Genomic DNA, 17,220 nt, shown 5'->3' with positions numbered 1-17,220 from the left:
CCCTGGTACACGCTCATCATGCACTGTGCTATGCCCACCCCAACATAGAAAAGAGAAAGTTGCATAGCTGGCACCTTCTTCCATGGACCAGGTACACAAAGGATAATAAAATAACATCCTACTTCAGGGGGCTCCCAGCTGACTGGGGGAGGCAAGGTGTGCATATAGATGACAACAATGTCAGATTGTGGGTTTAGTAGTGGAGGCAACTACAGGGCATGGTGGCAGAGAAATATAGGAGGGGTCTGTGCTGCCTGGGTCAGGGAGAAGGGCCTCAGAGCTTTACCTGGCCTGACTCCTCCATGCAGAGTCTACACCCAGAACACCCAACTCAGAAAGGCAGTCAGCTCTATGAGCTAAAGCAGGCACAGCTCAGGAAACCCAGGAGACAAAAGGAAATGAGAAGGGTACAAGTGGTGAAAACTCAGCTCCTCGGCTCTTTTCTCTGCTTCCTGGCAGCAAAATTCAGTCCTCCTAAGCCCAGTGTGAATCAGCAGGAGCAAAAATTTCTGCCTTATCTTCACTCTTGTTTTGAAAATGTTCTTTTCTCCCTTCACTATTCTTAGGTTTTTGCATTGACACTCCCCAAATTATTAGAAAGGGAGGCCACAGCTCCCTGATCCTGACCCACAAGGTACATCCACAGGTTGGGGCTGGACCCTGTCATTTCTTTCCCCTCAGACTCATTCCAGACTGGCCTTATTGGAGGTGGAGCAGCCTTCCTCCCTACATCTGGCTCCCCTACCTGCCCACCCTCAAACACACATACATCCACATGTGCAAGTCCAAGACAAGGGCTAAGGCTTCTTTGGAAGGGGGAAGGGGCAGGTAAGAGCAAAGAAAGGGGCCTGCTGTCCAGACTTCTTGGAATCCTGACATAATTTTCTTGTTATTTCTATTTCCCCCCACCCCCCACCTTTCAAGTGTAAGTGTCCAACCATAGAAGCTCACAACTAAAAGAAACCATAAGGACTCTTCAATCCAACCTTATCATTCCACACACTGGAAACAGTGTAGAGTAGTAGAGTAAGGAGCATGGCCTTGGTGTCAGGTAGGCCTGGGTGCAAAGTCTGACTCTCTCACTTAGCGCCCAAGTAACCTTATGCAGGTTACTTAATATCTCTGTGCCTCAGTTTACTCGCTATAAAATGGAGATGATAGGGGTCACAGTGACTGGCAGGTGCCAAGCTATCAGTAGGTGTGGATTACTCTTACTAACTTCCCCCAAGTACTGGGACAGCCGAGGAGGTAATGACATGGATCTGAGAGTTTAAATGAACTCAGGGTTAGAGAAGGAGCCTGGAGTACTTCCTATGGCCTTGCTTGTCCTGTGGGAAGCTGGCCTCTGCAAGAGGACATCCTGGAACATAAAATGAAAGAACCAGAGGGATCTTTGAGGATAAGCTCATCCTGGTTCTCACTTGGGGAAACTGAGGCTCTTCCCAATTCAGCAAGGAAAAGCCTTGGGTATGCAACCCAGGTTGGGGAGGGGATCCAATTATTTCTCAACTCCAGTACATTCTGGAATGGCCAATTTGTCCACGTCACTGTGACCTAGGAACACGCGTATGGAACCCACAACTATGGGCCTCTGTGCACAGAACAGCTGTTCACCCCAGGAAATCAACTTTTTTTTTTTATTAAGAAAAGCTGGAAAGTTATTTTAAAACAGAGAGAGAGGTAGCTCTTCCTAAAATAGCTGTAATGCAAAAGTTCATTGTTCAACAATCCCTTTTGCTTACAACGCAAAAAATTAACAACTTTAAGAAGTTCAACGAATGCAAAGTTGGAGAGGTCTAGGGAAGGGAGGGGCGTTAATCAGAAGAAAACACTTGCCAGGAAATCTGACTCTGTGGCTTTTTATGAATGGGGAGGCCTCACTGCACCCACAATATAAAAGGGGGACACAGTAGGTGAAGGTCTACACATCAGGGGCTTGCTCTTGCAACACCAAACCACAAGGCCTGCTCTCTAGAAGGCAGAGCTTCAGCATGCCCAGCCCATCGCTGCTGTGTTGCCTGGTCCTCCTGGTCGGGGTAGGAGCCAGCCGACACCAGAGCGCCCTGTCTGAGGACAACTGCACCCACTTCCCAGCCAGCCTGCCCCACATGCTCCGAGAGCTCCGAGCTGCCTTCGGCAGGGTGAAGACTTTTTTTGTGAGTATGATGCCTTCCTGTCTTTCCTTCCATGCTGGCACTGCCTCCACCAGGCATTCTGCTAGACCTCTAAGAGTCCTCCCTCTTGTTCACTTCCATCCCCAGTATCCATTTCCTTCAAAGTGAAGTTATTTAAGAGTCCCAGGTCAAGCCAGAGGCTCAGTGAGTTAAGCTAAGCCCAGTGATGCAGCAAAGGTGCAGAAAAAGCCACCTAACAGGTCAATGCACTAGGACTCCTACGCTTAGAAAATTTTATAAAGATTCCACTGGAGCTCAGTTGGCTGGGGGAAATCACAAAGGGTCTGACTGAAGATGAAGATGTGTTGTTCCCCATCCCTTGTGGCAGGAAAACATAAACTGGAAACCTGCTGGTTGGGGAAAGCGCTGTGCGGGGAAGGGGCGTGGGCGAAGCCTGCTTTAGGAGATGCTTCCCATCTCCAAACAGCTTTCAAAGCTCCAACTGGATGTTCGCAGTGGGGAGAAAGACAAGCAAGGAGCCCCGAAGGGTTGGGTAGGCAAGGGTGGACCCTTCGACCCTGGCTCGGCTCTGCAGAAAGGAGACCAGGACCGAGTCAAGCATCTGCTGTGGCTTCAAAATCTGGCCGAATTTTTTAAAATAACTTGATCCTGAGGAAAAGGACCTGATTGAACTAAGGGTTCCAGCACTGCCGAATGTCCTGTTTTGAAAATCTCCTTTCCGTTTTGGGGCCAGGCTTCACTGATTAAAAATCAGAAGCTCTATAAATAAGAGGGCATCAGAGAGACATTTCCTCAAACGTCAGGTTCATTCTCCCTTTGTTCTTCTTGCAGCAAATGAAGGACAAGCTGGACAACATGTTGTTGACCGGGTCCTTGCTAGAGGACTTTAAGGTGAGAGCCTGAGGAGGTATGTGGGAGGAGAGGGTGCAGCGTGACTCAGAGAAGGGAGGCCTCCGGGAGCAATTCTGCTTCTTTGCTTTGAAAAGGAGAAGTGGAAAGATCTTAACTCAGCACACAGCCAAAGGGCTGTCCTGGGGGGTGGGGGGAGAGAGGTGGCTGGTTAAGAAAGGTCCCTGGTACAAAGCTGTCCTCTCAAGCTAGGGCAGCAGCTCTTCCTCCCAGTCACTGTCCCCCCAACCCTGGCTCCTGCCCTTAGGGTTACCTGGGTTGCCAAGCCTTGTCGGAGATGATCCAGTTCTACCTGGAGGAGGTGATGCCCCAGGCTGAGAACCACGACCCAGACATCAAGGAGCACGTGAACTCCCTGGGGGAAAAGCTGAAGACCCTCAGGCTGAGGCTGCGGCGTTGTGTGAGTGCGCTGAGTTCTTTCCCTTGTGGCTCTCAGGGTCTTCCTGAAACCCCTGCCCAGATGCAGAGACAGACTGGCAGGAGACTCTCGGAAAGGCACTAGAGTTCCATCTCTTGCTCATTTCTCTCTGAGCAAGGAGTGGGGGAGGCTGCTAGGCATTTACATGTTTGCAAACAGCTTTCCTGTTATTTGTGAGTCATTTGTGGGTTATTAACTACTCCCCTCTCTCTTTATGAAAGGGGCCCAGAGCTTCAGTCTGGGCTCCCTCGTCCCTTTGGACCTCGACCCCGGGCCCAGCCAAACGGGCCAGGAGGCAGAGTCCCTCGGAGAAGAAACTCCACTTACCTCTCATTCTCTACCTTTTGAAAGCAGAGCTCTTAAGTGGGGCCCAACTGACTGACAGGGCTTTCCTTGGCATTTTAGAAGAGCCAGGGAGCTAGTCACCCCCAGGCTAGTGTCTCTAAACAATTCCCCAGGAGAAAAAATTTCTCTGACTGCCCTCACCACTGGTTTCCTCAGGGCATCAGTCAGTTGGTCTCTGTTTGTAGGATGGGACTCTGCAAAGGTTTTGGTCTGCATGACTGAGACTGCATCTCTACTCCTCGGGGACTTAGAAATGGTCCCTGTGGCTGAACCTGAAGAAGAGAGACAGGACAGGGAAGCAGGGAAGGACAGAATGGCTGGCTCAGCACTTGTCAGCACTGTGGTGTTCAGAGAGGAAGCTCCAAGCTCCAGCTCCTGGGTTTTCACGCAAGCTTTGCAAACGCCTCGGAGTGGCTCCTAGAGAAGCACTTTTCATTTCCCTGGGCTGTTTCGTCCCTGTCTAGTGGGCAAGGGTGAGGTGGGGCTCAGTTCTCCTGAAGAAGCTATGGGGCTTAGGTATCCAAGATGAGTCTGGCCCCTTCTTCATGCTACTGGCTTGTCCCCCAAGTGCTGTGGACACAGGAGCTGGGAGCCCATGGCATTAATACTTTCTCTTGTCCTCCACAGCATCGCTTTCTGCCCTGTGAGAATAAGAGCAAGGCGGTGGAGCAGGTGAAGAATGCCTTTAGTAAGGTGAGTGGATGGTGGTAGAAGGGGCTTGGGGACCATGACCTCTACCCACTCCCCAAGTTGGCAGGTGCTAAGCAGGCCCCGTCATTCTCTTGAAGGGGGTGTGGGAACCCGACAGATGGTGTGACCTCCTCAGCCAGTGAGGAGCTGCTGCCTCGCTTATATTTGTTTTCTGTGAAGTGTCTTTGGGGGTTTCTAAATGACTGTTCCCCACCTTTGCAGGCCTGTGGGTTGAGCCAGTCAGCCAGCCTCTGAACGCAGTGAGCTAGATGCTGGGGAGAGTGACAAAGGAAACAGAAAGTAGCTTGTTGGGAATCTAGACTAAAGCCACACGTGCAGGAAGCCAACACGTGAATGCGCACACACAAACACACCCAGGGGTTCAGCCGGAACTCCCCAGAACTCTGAGCAGGAAGCAGAATTCTCATTAATCTAGAGTCAGTCCATACTCACTTTCTAGCTGCCATTCACACCTGCCAAGTGCCTCAGAATGTCAGCTCTCAGATCCAGTGGGGTTTCATGCTTCCAACTGCCCGTGAACTGCTCGACCCCATTTCCCAGAAGCCATGTGGTCTATGTCCTCTTCGTGGGCTGCAGACAGACCCTGGGCAGGTTTCCAATGTCAGGAGCCATAAACCCCCTGACAGTAGTCCTGAGGAGCAGGGCAGGGCCTGTTCCATCCATTGGTGGGAGGGCATCCACATAAAAGGGCTCCCTTTTCTCCTCTTACTGACTTGCTTTCAAAGCAGTTCCTCTAACATCTTCTCTCCAAATTCTGAATAAGCGTCATGTGAGCACATGACCTTTAAAATTGTTAAGGCATCATTTTGTAGACTGTGCTTTAAAAAAGCGAATGTTCCTCTTGTTACTTGCTAGCCATGCTTTAGACCAATGCATAGCCCTTCCCAAGGCACCGGGCATACCCTAAGCTTCCTAGAGCCTATCCTTCACCTCCTGACTTACGAGAGCAAGTATGGCACCTGGGCCCCAGAGTCATACCCATCCATGCCAGGGACCCATTTACTCACTTAGATGGGGCTTTCACTAAACATTTCTTATCTCCCTACACAGCTCCAAGAGAGAGGTGTCTACAAAGCCATGAGTGAGTTTGACATCTTCATCAACTACATAGAAACCTACATGACAATGAGGATGAAAATCTGAAACAGGCTGGGGAACAAAACATCCAGGATGGCAACTCTTCTCAACTCTAGGACATAAATTGGAGATCTGCAAAATCCCATCCAGGGATGTAGGAGAGCTGAACAACTCCGTGGAGAACCCTGCTGTACCTCTCTCTTAGAATATTTATTACCTCTGATACCTCAACTCCCATTTGTATTTATTTACTGAGCTTCTCTGTGAACTATTTAGAAAGAAGCCCAATATTATAATCTTTTTCAATATTTATTTTTTTCACCTGTGTGTAAGCTGTTTTCATAGGGTGATACCCTGTGGTATTTGAGTATTTTAAGAGAAATTGTAAGTTATATAAGGAAAAAAATGTTTCTTGGAGGGGAATACTGAAGCTTCCATTCCAAGCCTGACTGTACTGGATAGCTGTTGAGCTGTTTCCCTGACCTCCCTATAATTTCTCTTGTCCCTGGGCCTGGGGCTCCTAGAGTGTTAAAAAACTCTTACCCTCTTAGGAAGAGAAACTAGGGAGCCCCTTTGATACTTAGTATTCCAGTGGCTCAGAGGAATTCCCTTGACCTCGTTCCCCAACCAATTCATTCTTGAAAGCTGTGGCCTGCTTGTTATTTATAACAACCTAAAGTTGGTTCTAATAGAACTTAGTTTTAACTAGAAGCAATTCAATTCCTCTGGGAATGTTACATTGTTTGTCTGTTTTCATAGCAGATTTTAATTTTTAATAAATATGTGAATCATTAAAATCATGTTATGGTGTCAGTTGACTTCTGTTTGACTAAAATTATTCCCTCAGGGACACCTGGGTGGCTCAGTCAGTTAAGTGTCTCCCTTCAACTCAGGTCATGTTCCCAGGGTCCGGGGCTTGAGTCCCACTTCGGGCTCTTTCCTCAGCATGGAGCCTGCTTCTTCCTCTGCCTCTCCCCCCACTCATGCTCTATCTCAATATCTCTCTCTCTCTCTCTCTCTGACAAATAAATAAATAAAATATTTAATAAAATAAGATAAAATAAAATAAAATGATTCCCTCAACATTTCCAAGATAGACGAGAGTAGATAAATGAATTCTGCATTCCAGAGAAAGCAAGCCAGCTATCCTTTCCCAAAGAGGAGGTAAGTTCCAAATCTGATCAGAGGAAAAAAACCAATAGCAAAAACTGCCGTTGTCTTCCTATAAACTCAGTCCTTTAAGAAATTATCCTTAAACTCTTAAAGATCATGCTGATTTTCAAGACTAAGGATGACATTCTATAGATACCAAAATTAGAAAGATAAGCAGATGACTTTTTTAGTGTTTTTTGTCTTTGTTTTCTAGGGGTTTGGTTTTGTTTTGGGTTTTTTGTTTGTTTGCTTGCTTGTTTGCTTGTTTTGTTCTGTTCCACTTGGTTTTGCTTCTTCAAAGGCCCAAAGGTCTGGGTGAATACTAACCTACCCGGGTTGTTGTGAAAATTCGGACAAAGAGCTAACATGGCTCCTGGCACTAAGAGATGGTCCCTATACACGTTTGGTTGTTATTGGTATGCACAACCTACCAAGTCCTCCTTGAGTTAAGATCAGAGGCCCACAAACAGAGTAGAATATAAGCAGATCAGCCCACTTGATAGAATACCCAAGGATTCAAGGCACTACCGTCCCTTCTGTTCCCTCCTTCAACCACCAGACTAATGTGAGATTGGCTTCTGACTGCGGTCTGTTGGGAGGGGCACGGTGGCTGGGGAAGCCCTATTCAAAGCCCCGTGACTTGGAGAAGAGAGAGGGAAACAGTGGTCTGAGTAACACTGATCACCCTCACAGTCTGCCCAGGCAGCCCTGGTCCGGGGGAGGAGGGGGGCTAACTGGCTGTGGGCAGTTTTTCAGTAAGACCTGACTCACTTCAGTTAAAGTAACCATAGGAAGGAAGTGGGAAGCATCAAAGCTGAAATTCTGAGATGAAAGGTTAAGGTTAAGAATGGAGGCTAGCAGAAAACCAAGAGAGAGGAGTGAGGCTCTACGCCAAGGCCGTCTGTCTATACTGAACTGGAGAAGCCGTGAGGTTTAGGCAGCTAGGGCTCTCTGCTAGGCAATGCGCACTAACTTAAGGTTGAGGTTGGCACCTCATGTGAGGGAAGTGGGCATCTGAAACCCAGACACAGCAACTCACCTAGAGAAGCCACACAGCTGATGAGATATTGACAACAGTCACAATTCATCGAGCACTTATTTTGAGCCAGTTGGTGCTAGTTATGTACGTATCGGGCATGTGTGTGGGATTATTATTGCAATCTTCTGTAAGAGGAAACAGATGCTCAGACATGTTGGTATGGCCTGGCCACATGGGTTATACAGAGACTGGAGAACTGAGAAAAGTATAAAATGCCTTTCCTTTTGTATTAATTATCTATTGATGTCTCCAAAATTTAGCAGCTTAAAGCAAAACACATTTTTTTTTTTTTGTCTTTTTGTGTAGGTCCAGAATCTGAGAGTGGCAACTAGGGGTCCTGGTTCAGGGTCTCTGAGGGGGTTGCAGGCAAAATGACAACCAGGGCTGCAGTCATCTGAAGCCTGGCTGGGGTTGGACAAATCACATCCAAGATGTCACACTTAACATGGCTGTTGGCAGGTGGCCTTGGTTCCACACTGGCTATTGGCAGGTGGCCTTGGTTCCTTGCTACATGGGCCTTTCTGTAGGGCTTCTTGAATGTCTTCACCACACAGTGGCTGTCTTCCCCAGAGTCAATGATCTGGGAGAGAGCAAGGAGGAAGTCACGGTGTCTTTTCTACCTAACTTCGGAAATCTCACACCACACTCCTGGCACATTCTGTTTGTTAGAAGTGAGTTGGCAAGTATAGCCCATATTGAAAGGGAAACAAATTAGATTCCACCTTTTGAAAGGAGGCATCTCAAAGAATTTGTGGACATGTTTTTAAACTACTACACCCTTCTAAGAATTTAGAAAAAATAGCTCTGTGCTCGAATGGCACATCAGGCTCCTGGGTTGGGGGGGACAAGGAGATGAGTTGGGTAAGTATTAGGGTGCATGGAGAGGCCATCACCATGGACACTACCCTCCTCCAGTTCTCTCCCCTGTGGAGTCACTCTAATATATTTACCTCTATGAGCCTCAGTTTCGCATCTGGAAAACTAGCAAAAACTTTTTTCCCAGGTGTTATCTACTGAATGTTTGTGTTTCCTCAAAATGCATTGTTGAAGTCCCAACACTCACTGTGATGATATTTGGAGATGGGGCCTTTGGGAGATAATTTGGGTTGGATGACGTCATGAGGATGGGGCCATCATGATAGGATTAGTGCCTTTATAAGAAGAGACACCAAAGAGCTCTCACTCTCTCTCTTTCCACATGTGCATAATAAAAAGATCTTATTGAGCACACACAGAAAGATGGCAGTTGCTACAAGCCAAGGGAAGAGGCCTCAGAATGAAACCTACCATGTTGGCACCTTGATCTTGGACTTCCAGCCTCCAGAACTATGAGAAATAGATTTCTTTTGTTTAAGTCATGCAATTTATGGTAATTTGTTATGGCAGCCTGAGCTGACTGATAGACCAGACTTGATATAAGGGTCAAATATAATGTCAGGTGTGAAGGTACATATGTGTTTTGGATTGGAAATATAGAGATGAGGTTTAGATAAGGATGGATTGATTGATTGATTGATTGATTTTTGGCAACAAGCCTTTATTCTGTAAGAAGATCAACCACCTCATCTCCCATGTTCCTCTCCTCCTCACACCACAATTTAGATAGCAGTGAAGAATGAGAGTCTCTGTTTGTCGTCCTAGCTGCTGAGGTGAGGAGGGTGGGACCAGTGAGAGAAGCTCCTAAAATCTGTGATGATAATGTGGTCACCCTACCTAGCCACTGACGGAAATCAGACGGATCAAAAGGTTCGGGAAGGCACCAACTGGAAGGAAGGGGATGATATCAAAGATGGAAAAAAAGAGGAAAGAGAATTGGCTTGAGAGCAGAAGCTACCCACTCTATAGCATGTTGACCCCTCAAAACACTTATAGGAGTGGATTTAATTGTGGAACATGAAGACCAGCTTTAGGCCTGGGGTGATTTAGGGAGAAGCAGACACAACACTCCAAGGAAATAGGAACTGGATCATAAGAACAAACGCTCAGAATTTAAAATGGCAGAACAATCTTTGAACTTCCATAAGTTGCAGAACTGGCTACAAAATGAACCAGTCAACTTCACCTTGGAGTGGTTAGTGGGTCCAGGTGACATGTGTGTTCCATTATTTAATCCTCCTTTTACACACTAACTCACTTGGTGACTTTGGAAATTTTACTTACCCTGTCTGGGCCTTAGTTTCTTTGATGATAAAACAAAGAAATACATCTAGACCCATGGTTTCCAACTGGGAGCACTAGATGCATGCACATTCCCAAAAGCACTCATCGTGGAGAGACTGTCTTTGAACAATTTCCAAAACTTGAAAAAGCCTAACGAAATTGTACATTTGCCACCCCCGCCTCCCCTAAGTGTGTGCAGGCTCACTAAAAAGCACTTCTATGTCCTTGGCTGGAGTAATAGCCACTTTGTATGGAAAGACTGGTCGCCTCCTGATGGCCAGAAGCTCTGTTTGCTAGTCATCTATGATATTTTTGACCAATGAAAACAGAAAATGGAATTATTTCTTGAATTTTTTTTTTAACCAGCTGAAATATTTTAAAACAGAGAGTCTCTGGGGAAAATTAATAGCAGCAGTCCTTTATGGTCAAAAGCTTCAAAACCACTAAATGAGATGACCTTGAAGTGCCCATTGAGCCCATACGTCCTAATTCCAGCATCTGATTCCTCCGTCAGCCAGGCCTGTTCCCATTTGAACCCTCTTCTGGGACACATTCCTGTCCACAGAGTCTGCACTGGGAATTTTCCAGATGGATTCCCAGTCATTGGTAACTATCAACAGCCCCCATCTCCCAGCAGGGCTGAGCAGCCACAGAGCCCTGAGCTTCCAGAAGCCTCCTTGACCCTCTGTCTGGAGAGGATATGGAGGAGATAAAAGACCCAAGGAAAAGTAACACAGCTTGTTTCTTACTCCACAGCACAGAGATGATGTGCACAGCCACTGGAGTCTGCCAAACTTTGGATCCAAGCTTCATGACTTTGAAACAACGCCTACCTCAGTATCCTCTGTAACATGGAGAGAATAATTCTTCCTTCAAGGTGTTGTTGTCATAAGAAATAAAGGCATGGATACATGTAAAGCACAGAGGAAATGCTTAGTAAAAGTGGCTCTTCCCTTAGACATTTGGAAAATGCTCACATGAGACCACATGGTAAGATCAGTGCTAACACCATAAAAACCAGCTGGACACTCTTTGTGTGTCCATCACTAAACCTGGACCTTTCCTTATACTATTTTCTGCTCTCAACCCACCATTTCTGGATGGAAAGAGAAAATGGGCCATCCCTACATTTGGGAAAGACAGAAAGGAAATGACATTTTTTTGAGTGCCTGAAGGAATACTTGGCTTGATGAAGTAAATATATATATTTATGAATTATATAATTCATATATATATGAATTGTAGCTATTAAAGTTGCATTAGTTCACTGAACAGAAGCTTAACAGAGGTGACTAACTATCATCCCGAGCAATAATAGTTACACATACCATTAAATAAATATTAGGTTAACTATGTAGGAAGTTTTTATTGATTACAACACTGGGCTTTGTTCATATATGCTCATTTTCTATCATTGTTACTACCTGTTAGCAACCCAGAAAATGAGACAGTCTACCACACTGCTTCTTCCCTTACCATTATTCAAAAAAAAAAAAATACATTTTTTTTCCCAAAGTCAAGAAGTCATCGCATAATGGAGCCCATAGTTTGTCCAATATGCAACTCAGAATCTCATGCCTATTTGAAGTCTTTCTGGATTATTTAGAAGAAGCAGGTGTTATTTCCCCAGCTGAACCCTATCATACTTCTACCAGAGCCAAATTAGTAACTATGACTAGTATGCAGCATAAATAACTAATCATGTCTCCTCTCAGTATAATCTCTACATTCATATCTAACAAGGATGGGACTCAAATCAAAACAGAGGCAAATTGCCTTCTCCCTGGCCTCTGCCCCAAATCGGAGTTTTTATGAGATGTGCGTTTATTCACTCAGAACCTATTATGCTCTAGGTACTATGTTGGATGCTGGAGAGAAAACAGTGAATAAAGCAAACATAGCACCTGCCTTCATAGATTTAACAGCTAAATCCATAGGGGCAAAAAAAGACATTACAAAGTTACCTACACAATATTATTATAATTGTGAAACTACTAAATGAGAAGTGAGAGGTTTTAATGGAGCAACTAACCTGGACTCCGGAGTAGGGATGGGGGGCCTTCCACAAGAAGGTGACATTCAGCTGGGCATGAAGAATGAGTGGGAGTTGGACAAATGAAGAGGGAGATGATGAGAACCTTAGGCAGAAAGAGCCACATATTTAAAGACCTCTTAGAATGGCAAAGCATGAGGGGAGGGAACGTCTCTGAAGCAAGGGTAGATTTGTACTGATGCTCAACATAGGTGGACCCTGGGCCCTATTCAGGACCCTCTGGCTTCTCCATCTCCTCTTGTATCCTGAGTATCTGAAGTAGGAAGGGACTTAAACTGTTTAAGGAACTAAAAGATGACGCATGACAAGTGAGGCATATTATACATGAGGGAGAGAAGTTTAACATGAACTGGAAAAAATGGGCAGAGGCAAAATGTTTAGACTTTAAGGGCAAAGAGAAGTAATCGAAGGTTATTAAGAGGAGAATCTACATCTTCTGAATGAGACCTTATAGGGTCCATTTGCTTCTAATTCAGGTAAGAGGAAATTGTAGTATGGACTAAGGTGGTAATAAATAGGATTTGAGAGAAGTGCAAGTTTTCAAATATTCAGCAACTACTTAGATGAGTGTGGTTACAGCAGGCGATGGCCAAAAAGCCCTCTGATCTAGCCTGAACTGGGTAGAGAAGAAGGTTTGGAAGGGAAGGTGATATATTCTACATTGGCCCTACTGAGTTGGAGGTGCCTCTGAGACTTGGAGTGAGTTTTTCTATAATGGTCAGCTGGACTTAAGAGATGTAGTCTGAAGATAAATATGTGGGTGTCATTGCTATAGCGATGGTGAGTGAAATCATGGGAGTGGAGAAAATCACCAAGGGTAAGAGTGTTGAATGAGAAAAGAGCCCAGAACCAAGCCCTGGAGAACCCAGATATTTATAAGTCAGAGCAAGAGAACCTGACAAAGGAACTTGTAAAGAATGGCCTGAGTGGTAGGAAGAAATACCAGGAGAGAGTGGCATCCCTGAGAACAAGGAAAGCCACCATTTCCGGAAAGAGGGAATGGTCAACTAAATCAAACACTATTGGGAGGTCAAGTAAGATCAAGACAAAAGAGCTTCTACGGGATGTAGCAAGTGGGGGCACTGATGACTTTATCAAGAAGAGTGCAGGGGGAAAAGAAAAGAAGAGTGCAGGGGATTTGCAGGGGATGGAGATTGGTGAGATTGCACAGTAAAAGGGAAGTGAAAAAGTGGAGGACAAGTGGAGATGACAGGACATTGGGCCAACAGAGGAGAGAAAGAAGTTAAGATAGATGAATGAGCTAGAACTGATGAAGACAGTTCCTCAGAAGGCAGGAGGGGGTAGGATGCAGGTAGAGGAAAGGATGACCTTTGAGATGAGGAGGAACACCTTCATTGAATAATAACAGGAAGGAAGTAGAGACAGTGGGTACAAAAGCAAGTTGGTTTGAAGATTTGTTGGCAGGAAGTTGAGGTCGTTTCATCAGATGGTTTCTATTTTCTCTGAAAAGAGTGAATAAGAGAGAGAATGCAAGAAGGTTTGAGGAGAGAAAGAAAGATTTGAAGTGGTACTTGCAGATGTGTGGAAAGCAAATGACTCTAAAGAAACATGGCAGAATTCCAGGCAGGGTTGAGCCCAGTTGAGATAGGTAATCATGAATTGAAGTTTGCCAGATTGCACGCTTTTTCTCAGGATTCTCCTGGCAGCCTGGAGTAAACACACCAGAATTGTTTTTGCCCCATGAATATAACAAAAGGACAAGAAGGAGAGGAAGTTGAGAGTATAAGTAAGAGCTTGACTGGGGAAAAATGCACCCAGGATTCAACGTTGAATAATGAAGGAAATGCAGACAAGAGGGAGCTGATGAAAAGGGGTAGTGTCGTTAAGCCAATGGACTGGAGGTTCTGATGTAGTTGAGGAACAGTTGTGGTGGTAAGACCTGAATCACCAAGGAGAGGAGGTGGTGACCAGAGAGAGAAAAGACTGAATGAAGATATTTTGGAGGTGAGCAGTTTTGAAGGACGATGAATTCCAAGCTATAACCATTGGAGCAGATGGCTGAGCAAAGGCAGAGGGAAAAGTCATCAGCAATGTGGAGGTCACGAAATTGAAAAGCCACACTTTGGAGAAGTCACCCACGAGGGCAATGAAGTCCATCAGGCTTGTGGCAGTAGAAGGAAGGCCAGTGGAAGGCAGGGTTAAAAAGGGTATGGGGTAGGTGCTCAAATAATTTGTGAATGAAAAGGAGAGGTAGATGTTTGAGCATCCTGGAGCTTCTGGTGTATTCTAATTCCCATACATGTGGAGTTCTCAAAGTTTCATACACTTGACAACTTATCATTTTAAATTTCCTAAATCTTAGAGGAGTGCAGATCTAGATTTCTTGGAGGATTCCCTAACATAGACTGCTTGGAATTGCATAATAAATAGAAGGACTTATATAGTTGTAAATATATCTTAAAAGATTGAAGTCATTTTTACATCAGGAAAATAACAAATGTCCAAACATTAACCACACATAACCCTAGAGTCACTCAATTCAAGAAGTTTGTAATTTTTGCCAACATGAATCATCATCCAATGACACATCCAACTGGCAACCTCCAGCAAATTTCCAAACAGATCTTTCCTATGATATGCAGGTTCTTTATCCCCTGAGTCTCTTCTATTCTGCATACAGCCATTCCCACTTACCCACTGTTGTGCTTTCCAGTTTCGGTTACAAATGGTCAACCATAGAACTGGAGCAGATGATCCTCCTTCTGACATATTGCAGCAGAGTGCACATCGCAAGACCCATGTCATTCCCCTCACTTCATTTCATCACGTCGGCATTTCATCATCCCACATCATTACGAGAAGAACGGTACAACAAGATATTTTGAGAGAGACCACATTCATATAACTTTTATCACAGTATATTGTTATCCTTGTTCTATTCTATTATTGTTGTTGTTAATCTTTTACTGTGCCTAATTTATAAATTACATTTCTTGGGGTGCCTGGGTGGCTCAGCTGGTTAAGGGTCCAACTCTTGATTTCAGTTCAGGTCATGGTCTCAGTGTCCTGGGATCGAGCCCCACATCAGGCTCCACACTCAGCAGGGAGTCTGCTTAAGGATTCTCTACCTCTCTCTGCCACTCCCCCTGCTCATGCTCTCTCTCCCAAATAAATAAATAAATCTTTAAAAAATATATAGTCTTTTTCAAAGGTATGTATATATATGTATATATATATGTGTGTATATATATATATATGAAAAAACATAGTATACATAGGGCTTGGGACTACCCACCGTTTCAGGCACTCACTGGGACTCTTGGAATGTAACCCCCATAGATAAGAGGGGACTACTGCATTACTGTTATCCTCAATCTCTTTCTTACAAAGCGGGAAGATAGAAAATCACCATCAAGAAAGTGTTACCCCGAGTATAATAGACATCTGTTGGTGACACTAGAGGTCCCCGGGGAAACAGCAGTGCCACCTGAACTTTTCCTATGATAGCTGCCTCAATAATTATAATGAGTAATTCTCTTACCCTCCTTTCTGCTGAGACATCCAAGCATCAAGTATCCTGAGTTGTAGTCTAGGGAGGAGGATGGGGGCAGAAAATCATCTAAATCAGTGCCGCTCAGTGTGGCCTAAAGACCAGTGCTGGTCCACGAACTGTTCGTTCCCAGTCTGTGACGAGAGCAGCACAGAAACGAAGTTTAAAAAACTTTATAGCAATTTGATAGAGTATTTTTTGGTTAGATCGAGTCATTGAAAACAAGGGCTTGTATTCTGTATATTTTTACTTTTTTTCATTTTATTTTCCTAGCAATTATTTTTATTATATTTTATGAAAATGTTCATCCACCACGGATTGGAATTCTTTTTTTTAAATCTGGTTCTTCACCAAAAATAGTTTGAGAAACACAGGTTTAAATCACACTCCTAGGCTTTATTCTTAGATTCATGGAAACTCGAAGCTGGAAGAAAGAGGTAGTGAGATACCACTGGTAGAAACATGTAGCCTTAGACTTACCTGGTTTCAAATCCCCACTCTACCAGTCACCGTTGACCTTGGATAAGTTACTTAGTCTCAATTCTTCATATGAAGGTAGAGATAATAGTCCTGGAGTTGCAGATTTGAGATGAGGATTACAGGAGATACCACGCTTCTACTAGCCTAGCACAATACCAGGCCCATAATGAGGACTGTGAGTTGTGTTAAAGATCATTTGGTTGAACCCACAACCTACTGTTCCAGTGAGAATCTCAGGCCCCATTGATGAACCAACCACAGGTACCCTAGCCCAGGCAACACATCCTGACAAGGACCCCAGCTCAGGCAAGGCAGGTGGGATGGACCAAGTCATCTCTCCTCTGTCTCCATCATACCTAAAGAATTTAGGATCCTCCCCAGGAAGGAAATGTTGCAGCCACTCTTGGCTGCCATTCTCCGTTTCTCTCATGAGAAAGAACCTTGATTTTCTTTAGATATCCCACATCCATGCCCCTCATGGGAGCTGGGCCCCTCCCAAGGTAATTCTGTTTCCCCTCTCCAGCAAGTGACTTAGGAATGTGTTCGTGATGTAACCTGGCCAATGAGATTGAGGAGAGGTTGGCCGAAGGGCTACCCAGAAATACCCTTCTTCTTCTTCTTCTTCTTTTTTTTTAATGTTCTTGTTTTATTTATTTTTAAAGATTTTTATTTATTTATTTATTTATTTATTTATTTATTTATTTACTTGACAGAATGAGAGAGAGGGAGCACAAGAAGGGGGAGCAGCAGGCTGAGGGAGAGGGAGAAGCAGACTCGATCCCAGGGCCCTGGGATCATGACCTGAGCTGAAGGCAGCCGCTTAACTGACTGAGCCACCCAGGTGCCCCTCTTCTTATTCTTAAAAGCAAGGAAACTGGGCTTTTTTTTCTGTCTCTGGATGTTCTCCACATTTGAAGCCTGGCATTACTGAAGTCTTCTTGAGACCCTGAGGGGACCCAGCCTGAGAGGATAAATCAACAAATGGAAAATAACAAGCAGAAAAATAGAAAGAAGACCTTGATAACTTTGTCAAACCCATGAGTTAACCGATCCTAGATGAGAATTATTTTAGAATTTCCAATATATAAGATAATAATTTTCGTTTTGACTAAGTCACTGTTCATTGGGTTTCAGGTTACTTGCAGCCAAAAGTATGTACCAAAAATATGCCTGAGCCTCGGTCCATAAACAGTCAAACAACTTCAATCCTGGGGCTTCCCCTACTCCCTT

General features: G+C 44.8%; 2 protein-coding genes across 13 annotated transcripts in view; one reads left to right on the top strand and one right to left on the bottom strand.

Moving 5' to 3' along the window:
* IL19 (interleukin 19) overlaps positions 1–16,477 on the bottom strand; it is a 102,571-nt gene extending 86,094 nt beyond the window's left edge. For 6 of the 12 annotated variants that reach the window (XR_015766523.1, XR_015766526.1, XR_015766527.1 and 3 more), the window contains exons 1-3: positions 15,991–16,477; positions 15,502–15,644; positions 14,655–14,773 (exon numbers count right to left, since the gene is read on the bottom strand). The gene's annotated coding sequence lies outside the window, so the exon portion shown is untranslated. Of the gene's footprint in view, positions 1–3,297; positions 4,253–4,950; positions 5,848–11,978; positions 13,949–14,654; positions 14,774–15,501; positions 15,645–15,990 lie in introns of those variants that run through there. The other 6 variants (XM_088017221.1, XM_088017220.1, XM_088017225.1 and 3 more) reach the window with 6 other exon arrangements.
* IL10 (interleukin 10) lies at positions 1,977–6,395 on the top strand. The gene is made up of 5 exons (XM_028120121.2): positions 1,977–2,156; positions 2,967–3,026; positions 3,292–3,444; positions 4,435–4,500; positions 5,569–6,395. Exons 1-5 carry the CDS (start codon positions 1,992–1,994, stop codon positions 5,659–5,661), a joined length of 537 nt encoding a protein of 178 aa, XP_027975922.1. The 5' UTR covers positions 1,977–1,991; the 3' UTR covers positions 5,662–6,395.
* Positions 16,478–17,220: the final 743 nt, after the last annotated feature.

This window comes from Eumetopias jubatus, unplaced genomic scaffold (genome assembly GCF_037043125.1).
Source record: "Eumetopias jubatus isolate StellerSeaLion01/CBP00866 unplaced genomic scaffold, mEumJub1_p1.0 scaffold_12, whole genome shotgun sequence".
In the NCBI taxonomy this organism is placed as follows: Eukaryota; Metazoa; Chordata; class Mammalia; order Carnivora; family Otariidae; genus Eumetopias; species Eumetopias jubatus.
The sequence above is the reverse complement of the archived record's forward strand: the minus strand, read 5'-3'. Positions and strand labels throughout refer to the sequence as shown.

Bases quoted from the DNA above. Each gene is read 5' to 3' on its own strand.
- IL10 (XM_028120121.2), top strand. From the start codon at position 1,992: ATGCCCAGCCCATCGCTGCTGTGTTGCCTGGTCCTCCTGGTCGGGGTA. The intron at 3,027-3,291 runs GTGAGAGCCTGA...TCCTGCCCTTAG, and splicing joins CCTTGCTAGAGGACTTTAAG to GGTTACCTGGGTTGCCAAGC. The intron at 3,445-4,434 runs GTGAGTGCGCTG...TGTCCTCCACAG, and splicing joins GGCTGAGGCTGCGGCGTTGT to CATCGCTTTCTGCCCTGTGA.